Genomic DNA, 11,721 nt, shown 5'->3' with positions numbered 1-11,721 from the left:
GTGTATTGGTTGTTGTGCTTCATTTTCTTTATTGTGTGAGATTTGCAAGGAAAATGTTTAGTACTGCTTCTTGTTAGGGTTTTCAGCGACAAAGATTTTCTGTTTGGGTTTGCTAGGGTTTTAACTGACAGAGTTTCTGGTCTCCTCACTCCTAATTAGATGGTTAATTTGTAGACCCTCCTAGTGCTTTGGTGATTGAACATGTATAGCTCGATGCCGCAGCACTGCTTTTGTTGAATAATTGGCCAAGCATATGTTATTTCAGGTATATGTTGAGCCGATCATCTCCCTATGTATAATCTGTTTCATTTTTTTTCCTTTGTCATGTTGTGGACACGGTGTATTTGGCTTATTCTATAGCATTAAATATAAAATCCAAGCACTAATATTTGCTAGTTTAGGTCATGTTTATGAACTCAATATTTCCACAGTTTTATTATAAGGGCCCTATCAGCTTATTCTCTCTTGTTGACTTGGGATCAACTCATAGCTAGCTTATCATTAATCAAGCTAGGGTTCCTACATATGAAGTGGGTTTTTATTTGCCAGAGAGACAGAGATCTTGAAATCCTGCACTTTTGGAGACTCGGATTTTTTCTTCTCTCTGCAGGTAACTTCGTTAAGTTGTTCCATTTTGAAATCCTATATATATATAATTGATTTATCAAAATCCACGGATCCAGAGAGAGAGAGAGAGAGAGATTTGATCATGGGTATATAAGTTCTCCGTACAAACTAATAGAGATTGCCAGATAGCGTCAATCCAGATCGATCGGATTAAGATAATTATACCCATATATCTTTTTATGCTTCTTCAACTTGCATCTTGAGATATAGGGTATATTTGCTATATATCATGACTTATCAGTGGGATGGTAAATTTGTCTCGTATGAAGGATTCTTCTTAGTTAAGCGGCCTCTTATACCGAGCCGATTCCTTGGGATATCTATTCTATTTGGCTCAGGTTTAGATGGTGACATAACCGTAGTGTGATTTGACAATTTTCCTATTCAGTTCCGGTTTCATGCTCTTTGACAAATATATTTCCCTCAACCTGATCATCATAGAAAAGAATAAGAATATATAAGAAGTTGATGATGCTGGTAATGAATAAACCAGTACTCATGATTTTAAGTACTGCTTAACATTAGTTTATTTGTTTAGTTTTGTTCTTGCTGGAGCCTAATTTTGGTTTGGAGAATACAAGTCAATTAAAATCCAATGTAGATGCGCGCGCACACACATATGATCAACAACCATTTGAAGTGTTTTCTCGGTTTGGAGATCAATTATAAAAATTTTTTCTCATCGGCCACTATTTACTACTCTACACTCCACATCTTATAAAAAATATCTTGACACACCCTATGAAAAAAAAGAGCTATAGAATGTAAAAATGAATAGTGACTGATGTATAGAATCTCTCGCCATATTATATATATATATATATATATGCATGGAACAATTTGATTTGAGCCTTTCAGGCCGTACTATCCCTCTCATCGGGCCTCTAAATGAAAAGTATATATCCTCTAGACATGTTTAATTTGTTAAGCTAATTTATCAGAAAACTTGCAAATCCATTTGGCTCGGCCAAAGCTCTAAGTTAGTTTTTTGAAGAGAAAGGTAGCTTTCTAGATCCTATTTTGCTCTGAAACCTGTTTTCTAAAGTTATTTGGAAAACATGATTACTACTGATGTAATTTTCTGACTATAGCATGTGAAATCTTTCAGTTTTCCACAAGTTGTTAGTAAATCATCTCTCTCTCTCTCTCTCTCTCTCTCTCTCCCTCTCCCCACATGTAGTCTGGTTTCTGTGAAGTTTGGTGATTGGACAATGGATATTTTTTTATTAGAATATTCCAACCTGGAAAAGATTTCGTATAATGATTTTTCCACTCGTACCAAATGATAAAAACCTCACGAGTGTGACTCTTCCGATTACTCTTTCTTGTGTCTTCATTTGTCAATTATCATTCATGAAGGACGGTAGGTGGGGGATTCATTAGTTGTAGCTCAGTTTGTCACATACTGCTCGAGAGGATGGACGTCCTTGGAAAAGCTTTTATTGATGTACACTGGAGTTGCAGTGACTTGGTTCAGGGGTTGAAAGAGAGAGATCAGTCAAGGAAGTACGTTCAGTTATTTTTGTGAGTGTATTGATCTTAGAAATGTAGGCTAAATATTCTAACCTTGTGGCGACGTCTGAGATCTAAATTAATGATCATAAACTAGATCCATGCCCATATATATGTGTGTGTGTGTGTGTGTGTGTGTGTGTCAGCTAGCTAGTTGTCCTGACTCATGCGTATCTGCACAATTAATGTAGATCGACATGTGTTACGTCCTTATAAGATTATAATCTGATTGCATCCAACTGTTTATAGTTTCCTAGCTACCCGTGTGGAACGTCGCGATTCATTTTATCTAGGTGGTGATCCATGTGATCTATTCAGAAGAAAAAAAATGCAAGAACATATATTCTTACTTGAAATTCTGTAGATAGAAAGCAGCTTTTGACTGGATCGGACATATCACACAAAAGTCTCAGGATCATTCAATTTCTATCGCTATCTTCGAGCATTAATTGGTGTCAATTTGAAGGATATTTATCGTGATCGATCAAAGTTCAGGATCATGAGTACTACATGCAGTATGACTGATTTATCCAAAGGTTGTAATTATAAAATATCACAACTAATTAGATCAAAGAAATTAAAATCTACAACATATCACGGAATCTCCAAAATTACAAGAATCAAAGATCTGTCATTATAATTTTCTTTGTTAGAGTAGCTAGAAATCTATTTGTTTACTTGAAAGTCCCCCAATAAATGTTTAAACCACATGAAATGGAACTGTACCGCGGAAGATCAGAACATCGATCTCAAATTAATTAGGAATGAAGATGTGACATGTTTGTGAATGTGATTTATATAAGGATCTAAAATTAAATGTATAAACCTGCATGCGTGTCATGCATGCGGATAGCTTTTTTGTCTCATATATATCCTAGCAGGCATTTTCAATATTATAAATTATATCATAATGAAAATGGGACTTATGCCGGCTTCTAAAATCGTGACACGTTGATGAAATTATCCTTTATAACTTATAAGTTCCATGCATGGTCGGAAATCTTACCTGACCTGGACGCGCGTACATACCCCAAAAAAGACAGGCCAGTGATTGAAATAGCTTGGTCAATTTCACGTACGTACGAGACATATATATATATATGTATATAGTACCATTTGATTAGTCAATATATATATATATGAGAATTTGCTGTGGACGTCTTATATAGAGAAGATTATGTGACCAAAATATACGTACGTTCATAAACATGCGACAAAAACAGCAAGCAATGGATCAGGAATCGTTGAATTTGGTTGGTTTTGCTTAAAGATATGACCAAGTATTACTACTGGCACCGGGTGGATGCTCTGGGAAGTAAAAAACATAAAGGAGGTACTGTTCGAAAGTCTCAAAGGGCGAAAGCCCAACCCCAAAAATTAAATTTATGATTGACAACATGTTGGTTTGGAATGTCCGTGGTCTAGGGACGTCCAAAAGGAGACTAAGGAAATTAGTGCATAAGTATAGTATTTCGGTTCTAGCTATTTCTGAACCGTTTCAAGTTGTTAAAAAGTTGCAGAGATGGGCGTTATCTCTTGAGTTTCCCTTTGTTTATTCTAATGCTGACTTGGGAGGAAAGGTTTGGATTTGTTGGAAAGAAGGGATTGATATGAAGGTTGTGGGTGTTTTGAATCAATGTATTATAGCTTTGTTTTCTGGTCTGAATGGTTCCATCCATGTTTCCTTTGTTTATGCAAAGTGTGCTCAGATGGACCGAAAAGAGTTATGGAATCACCTTTGTGGCGTTTCATGTGTAGGCATCCCTTGGGTTGTGATGGGTGATTTTAACATCATTCGTTCGAATGATGAAAGGGTTGGGGGTAATCCAAGATTGAGATCCTCTATGGAGGACTTTAATAATTGTATTCATTCTTGTGGATTAATTGATTGGAGGATGGAGGGAAAACATCTTTCTTGGTGTAATGGACATCAAGGTTTGGCTCGGAGTTGGGCTAAACTTGATAGGGTGCTTGCCAACAATATGTTTGTGTCCAAGTTTGGAGGTGTTGTTGCTTGGTTTTTGAATAGTAGAACCTCGGATCATTCGCTGATCTTATTTCAGCTAGTTATGAAATTTAAGAGATACGGCCCTGCCTCGTTTAGATTTCAGAACATGTGGACGTCTCATGATGATTTTCTTTCTACGGTGATGAGGCCTTGGGATGAGAATATCGTTGCTGAGAGTGGCTTACATGTTCTTGCTAGAAAACTTATAAGATTAAAAGTGGCTCTTTGTGTATGGAATAAGGAGGTTTTTGGGCAAGTTGATGGGCATATCCGTGCTCTTGAGGAAAGAGTAAAGGTGTTAGATCGCTCCAACAAAATTTCTCTGATTCAGTGGATGCCGAATTGGTTTCTACTAAAACAAAACTTGATTCTTGGATCCAAAGAGAAGAGATGAGATTGGCGCAGCAGGCAAAGAAGAAATGGCTTAATGAAGGGGACCAGAATTCCAAGTTTTTTCACTCTGTTATTGCCCAACGTAGAAAGCAGTTGTGCGTTAAAATGATGAGCCTTGCAGATGGTTCTACACTTGGATCTCCTGAAATGGTTCATGAGGGGGCGGTGGCTTACTTTGAGCAATTCTTGAGTAATGTGTCATCCAGAGAAGACCTTGTGCTGTCTAGTTTAATTCGGCCGGTTGTGAGTGATATTGAGATTAGTTTACTCAATTTAGTTCCGCAAGAACTAGAAGTGTATGATATATTTAAGTCTATTCATGTTAATAGCAGCCCTGTACCTGATGGTTTTGAATCTCTTTTTTATTCTTAGTGCTAGAATATTATCAAGAAGGACGTAATGGGTAATAGAATGGAGACCATGATGTCTTGGCAAATATTCATTGTATTTAGCATAGCAATTACAGAGAGACTGTAGTATTTATATAGACAGATAGTACACCATGTAGTTCTACGGAAGAGAATAAAAAGGAATCAAGTTGGTTACAATAGAAATGCTAAATGACAGAAACATTCAGAATAAAAATGCATTATTAGTGCAGAATCGAAAATAGAAACAAGATTTTTGGTGATAGTGGGAAGATGAAGAAGATTAGAAAGTTTAATAGGAGTAGAGTTACTGGTGAAAGAAGATTCACCAATGTTATGAATCGGAAGACCTATTCTGTTGCCAACTCGAATTTGCTCTTGTCCATTGTATGGTTTAGATGTGAGGTTAAGGTGGGAAAGGTCATGGGTTATGTGATGGGTTGCGGCACTGTCTGGGTACTAGGTTTGGTATGGGTTGGTTGATGGAGAAGTATAGTTGGTTGATGAAGTGGTATGGTTGGCTGAAAAGGATTGGGGAGGGTCATATTGGTAGGCATGGTCGAACCTAAAATGGCACTGTAATGCAACATGGCCAGGTTTGTTACATACCTGACAGGTAGGCACTGTAATGCACTGTAATGCAACATGGCCAGGTTTGTTACATACCTGACAGGTAGGTCTTGATTGATTGGTTGGATAGGAGGAAAAATGTTGAGTCTGCTGTGAAGAGGATTGTCCCCTATTAGAGGTAAAACGTCCACATCCTCGCTTGTTTCGAGCTCCTCAATAGAAGCCTTTGCCTCTTCGATCTCTAGGGCTATTGGTACTTAGATGGGCAAATGTTTCAAAAGGGGAAGATATAAGGGAATGGGTGTTATGGGCCATTATGCTTTCATGAATGAGAAGAAGGTGGTATAGCTCATACGAGGAAATGGGTTCGATGCGAGTTGTAATTGAAGTGATGAAGGATTTGTAGTTTGAACCAAGGCCATTTAGGAGATATGTAACAAACTCCTTGTCTGAGATTGAGCTCCCAGTTGCAGCAAGTGTATCGACAAGCATCTTAACTTTGCTGTAATAATCCGAAATGGATTGTTCGCCCTTAGACAGATTGGCAAGTTGGAATCTAACTTGAAATTCCTTGGCTTGTGAGTGTTTGTTGTACATAGATTCAAGGGTGATCCAGAGCTCGTGTGAGGTACCTGTAGAGATCACATGGGTAACCACATATTCTGTTAGTGAAGAGAACAGAATACTCGAAATGAGTTGATCTGTTCGTTGCCAAGCAAGGAACGCTAGATTTGTTTTGGAACTGGTATTGGTTTCGGCAAGGAGCATTTTGGAAGGTGGTGTTTGAGTGCCATCCACATATGAGAACAGATCCTGGCCTTGTAAGTAGGCAGTGATCTGGCCTTTCCATAACATATAATTTTCTGAACTAAGTTTAATGGAAACTATATGAGAAAATGAGGAAGGAACAGATGTAGAAGGAGATGGAGAGGTAGTAGAAGGAGTAGCCATGGTAAAAAAAAAAAAAAAGACTGCTAGTCTACTGGCTCTCGATACCATAATAGAATGGAGACCATGATGCCTTGGCAAATATTCATTGTATTCAGCATAGCAATTACAGAGAGACTGTAGTCTTTATATAGACAGATAGTACACCATGTAATACTACGGAAGATAATAAAAAGGAATCAAATTGGTTACAACAGAAATGCTAAATGACAAAAACATTTAGAATATTCTAGAGCTATTAGAGCCGCTGCTGAGTCTGCTGAGGTGGATTCTGTTGCATTTTATTTTTGAGAGGAGCAGTGTCATGCTTATGGTCAATAATGGGTGCTGTCCAAAATTTTTTTCTAGGTACGGAGCTTCCTAGATTTTATTCCTCGTCTTTTATTGTCCTGATTCCTAAAGTTAAAGACCCCTCGTCGTTTGATAAATTCCGGCCTATTAGCTTGTGTAATATTGTTTACAAAGTTTTTTCGAAGTTGCTTGTGAATAGACTCTCTTGAGTAATTGAGAAAATTATCTCTCCAGAGCAAGGTGCCTTTGTTAAAGGGAGGAGTATTTTCCAGAATATTTCTCTTACGCAGGAAATGATTAAAAACCTCCACAAGAAAGCGAGGGGAGGGAACGTGATGGTAAAAATTGATATGAGTAAGGTGTATGATAAAGTAAATTGGGATTTTTTGATGGTTATTTTAAGAGCTTTTGGCATTCCAGATAATTTTTGCAAGCTGGTTTTCAATTGTATTGTCTCTCTGTGGTTCTCAGTGATGATGAATGAGACTTTTAGATGATTCTTTAAATCCAAAAGAGGTCTTCGCTAGGGTGACCCTTTGTCGCCGTATTTGTTTATTATTATAGAGGAAGTCTTCTCTAGATTAATCAGCTCTAAGGTTGAGAAAGGAAGAATTGGGTTGTATTCTCATCCGATTAATGCTCTGGTGGTGTCACACTTATTATATGTGGATGATGTTGTAGTATTTACCAACGCTTCTAAAGGTTCCATTCGTGAATTGTTGAAGGTTATTAAAGTATATAAGGCTTGGTCTGGGCAATGTGTCAATTTTGGAAAATTGGCCATTTATTTTTCAAAACACATGTCTCGATGCAGAGTTAGAGAAATCTTGGGGGAAACTGGTTTTTTTCTAGGGCAATTTTCCGTTTACCTACTTGGGAGTGCCTATGGTAGATGGTAGATTAAGGGTATCTCATTTTGATCCTCTGGTGGAAAAAGTTTCCAAGAAATTGGTAGACTGGAAGTTGCGACTTCTATCCCAGGGTCGACGTCTCATATTATTGAGGCATGTATTGTCTAGCATGCCTATTCATTTGCTTTCTGTTTTTCATATGCCAAAAGCTGTTATTTCCAAGTTAAACATGTTGTTTTTCTCCTTCTTTTGGGGAGACGCACATGGTACGGTGAAGCATAAATGGAAGTCACGAAGGTGTGTATGCGCGCCTATTGATGAAGGGGGTGTAGGCATTCGTGATTTGGCTGAGGTTCAAAGTTCATTATTTTTGAAGTTTGCTTGTCAACTTATTACCCAAAATTCTCTGTGGGCTAAGTATTTTAGGGCTAAATACGCTAAATATGATATTGTGGCTGTGGAAGGAAGAACTCTTTCGGGTTCAATTTTCTAGAAGAAAGTGGCAAAAAAATTCTCGGTGCTGGTCCATAACTCAAAGTGGAAAGTTAGACAAGGTAACATCTCTCTTTGGTATGATAAATTCATGGAAAATGGTCCTCTCTGTGATGTGGTGGAAAGAATTGATGAACCAAATTTGTGTGTTGAGGATTTGGTGATTAATAACACTTGGGATGTTCAAAAGATGAACCAATTAATTGGTGGGAACTTGACTAGAGAGGTTATTGCTTCGGTAGGCAGTTTAAATCATGCTCAGGATATACTGATTTGGCTGCCTGACAAAAATGGGTTGTTTTCATCCAAGTCGGCTTGGGACATTCTTCGTGTCAAAGTCCAGAAATTTGATTGGTCTTGTTGGACTTGGAACAAGTGGATCCCAAAAAAATTTGCCATTTGCATTTGGAAAGCAACGTTTAATTGCCTTCCAGTGGATGATCAAGTTCGAAGATGTGGCATTCCATTGGTATCCTGTTGTAATTGTTGTAATGTGGGGCATGAGGAAGACCTTGACCACGTGATTAATACGAGTGAGGTTGCTATGGAGGTGTGGAAAAGAGTTTATGCTGAATTTGGTATTCATTTCACTGCTTAACAGGGGTGGAAGGAAAGAGTTCAAGGGTTGTTTAATAGAGCTTCTCGGTACACCCAATTGGGGATAGTGTTTTCGTTGATCCCTTCTGTGGTTATTTGGCGATTGTGGCAGCATCGCTGTATGGCTAGAATGGAAGGTATTTCTAAATCCATCAACTCGGTTTTTAGCTCTATAATGTATTGGATTAAGTATATTGCCAGCAATGTGAATAAAGTGAAGCGTTTGTCAAGTGTGAATAGAGTTTTGCTTACCAAGTTGGGTGTGAAAATAATGGAACCAAAAACTAGTAATGTTCAACTTGTGAAGTGGGTTAAACCTCCAAGGGGTAGGTTCAAGCTCAACGTTGATGACAGTAGCTTTGGGAACCCGGGACCCATTTGGGGCATTCTCTGTGATTGCAATGGTAAGCTTATTTTCATTTTTTCAAAGTCTTTTGGATTTTGTTCTAATAATGAAGATGAGCTCCGGGCGGTATTGGAAGGTATCATTTGGTGTAAGGAGTTGGGTTTATTTTGCATTGATATTGAATGTGATTTTTTGGTGGTGGTTTATTGGATATTGACTAAAGCTTGTACTGTTTGGTATCTTTGGGATTTTTGGGACAAACTGTTGATATTATTGGATGAATTTGATTACACTATTAGTCATTGTTTTAGAGAGAGAAATAAAATTGCAGCCTTCCTTGCTCGTGAGGGGGCCTTCGAGGTGAATAATATGGTTAGAGAGGTGTCTCAGCTAGGCCGTGAGGTCTGTGGTTTGTATAGGCTAGACTGGGTGGGATTGGTAGATTTACGTATTTCTTGATTTTGTTGGTCTTGTTTTCTTTAGGCTTGTTAGATTATTGCACGGTTTTTATAGGCTTGTTAGAGTTCTGTCTATAGGCTTGTTTAGATTTGTTTATTGCTGTGGTTTTTTGTTGGTTTTTATTTGGGTGGTTTTTATTTTCTTACTTGTACACCCCTAGATGCTTGGCTTGTAACCATTGTTTTCCTCTACCACAAGTGAGGAGTGAGGGCACTTCAATAAATTTGAGACGGGGCCACTTAGACATGTGGCTACCGGCTCTTTAAAAAAAAAAAATTACTACTGGCATCGGCCGGAACATATAGGCTGAGATCATGGCCTACCCCGACGATGTAGTTAATGTTTAATATTCATTTGCTTAATATACGAAATGACGTGGAATTAAAGAAAAAAAAGGTGAAGGTGCAGTATTGTCACATGAAAAATATAAATTAAGCAAATTATGTACTTAGCATAGGTTTGGATGGTAAGTTGAGATGATATGTGTTGAGATGAAAGTTAAAAGTTGAATAATATATTGTTAGAATATTATTTTTTTAACATTATTATTGTTTTGAGATTTAAGAAAGTTGAATTGCTTATTGTATTTTATGTGGGAATTTATGAAAATTATAATGATGAGATGAGATAAGATGAGATGGATTGAGAGTGTTTCTCAATCCAAACCTAACCTTAGAGGCCGTGAAATGATTTTAGAAATGGATCGAGCTAGCAGGCCGAAATCTCAAGTAAATTAATGTAGTAGTAGTACTGATCTTGCTCAGATTTGACAAATTCTAACTAAAGAGTGGCGGTCTGTTAAGATATAAAATAAATAATAAAATTTACATATTCTCATCAGGTTAAGTTTTTGGGACAAGTGGTGATTTTATATGGTATAAAATCAGAGGTTCTGAGTTCGAACTCTGACTTTACAGTACTCTATCTCATTTAATTAAATATTCCATATATTAGATCACCCATTGAGAGGGAACCTACCCCACACATGAGGGCCGAGAATATTAAGATATAAAATAAATAATAAACTCTACTTTTTTTCATCAATTAAAATTTTTAAGATAAATAGTAATTTCACACGGCCTAACTATATACGTAAACTGGTCGTCAAAAATTCATTTCTTCATAACTTTCAAGCTAGCCCAGCTAGCTGCAGCTAGAACCCTTCAAATGAGGTGCATTGATATAATATTTCAGGTTTATCCAAAAGTTTAACTAATCTATATATATAAGTAGTTTTGTTGCTGTCGATCATAACATGAAGGAATGGGAAATTTTAAATTTTGCTTTAAAAATAACCATGCAGCTTGTACGTAACGTCTTTTGTTTATAGACTTCATGCATATACATTAATGGCGGAAAATTAAAATTGAAATTAAATATATAAGTATTGCAGGACGGACTACGTACGTATATACATGCACTTAATTTCTAATTATTACGTTTAGAACTTTATATATATATATATATATATATATATATATATATAAAAGCTCGTCTCAATTATCTTTCTGTAGGTGTTTCTAACAATCTATATATAGAGTTTATAAAATAATGCTTTATAGATCAGGGTGATCAGATCAGGAAAAAGAACACAATATCAATATGCCAATATTATTATATTTATATGGCGATCATCGCCTAATTACCTAATCCCCACCTCCCATGAATTCGCCTCCTTAATTGCATGGGGGCCCATGCATCAACCCATGCATCAACCCATGCATCGCATCATTGTCTCCTCACTATATCCTAAAGACAGATCAAGAATTATTCAACTTAAATGGGGTATTAATTTGAAGTAATTATTCATTGGATACGATCCAAATATTCAATATTTATAATCCATATTATAAAGTGGGATCCAATAATTATATATAAAAGTGGTGGTTATAAAACAATTAACATATAAGAATATATGATGATCTAGTTAATTCCCACATGATCGTGTGTGTGTGTAGAGCCTAGCAAAATTTTGGAAGGTGATCAATGACAATTTCATCAAATCAGTTCCTACAAGCATCTAAAGGAATTAAAGGAACCTGTTATGGACCTGCCTTTGTAATCCAATGTATCTTACAAAATCTGTTGCAATGTAGTGAGAGTTGGGAATTGTTTGTAATGAGATGAGGGCTGTTGTAAATAAAATAGAGTAATTGCGGAAGAAATATAGCTGCAGGGAAAGTGTTTGATAAAGAGTCTCACAGACTCATATTCATTGATAGTGGAAAGCTTCGAGGGTTTCCAAGCTCCATACACAGA

General features: G+C 36.8%; 1 protein-coding gene across 1 annotated transcript; it reads left to right on the top strand.

Annotated features, from left to right (window-relative positions):
• Nucleotides 1–4,034: 4,034 nt before the first annotated feature.
• Nucleotides 4,035–4,541, top strand: LOC108989448. The gene has a single exon (XM_018963050.1). The coding sequence runs from the start codon at nucleotides 4,035–4,037 to the stop codon at nucleotides 4,539–4,541; it is 507 nt and encodes a 168-aa protein (XP_018818595.1).
• The last annotated feature ends 7,180 nt before the right edge of the window (nucleotides 4,542–11,721 follow it).

Source organism: Juglans regia, chromosome 7, assembly GCF_001411555.2.
Source record: "Juglans regia cultivar Chandler chromosome 7, Walnut 2.0, whole genome shotgun sequence".
Lineage (NCBI taxonomy): Eukaryota > Viridiplantae > Streptophyta > Magnoliopsida > Fagales > Juglandaceae > Juglans > Juglans regia.
Note: the sequence above shows the minus strand (reverse complement) of the source record. Positions and strands in the feature narration are given on the sequence as shown.

Coding starts and splice junctions, on each gene's coding strand:
- LOC108989448 (XM_018963050.1), top strand. CDS start 4,035: ATGGAGGGAAAACATCTTTCTTGGTGTAATGGACATCAAGGTTTGGCT.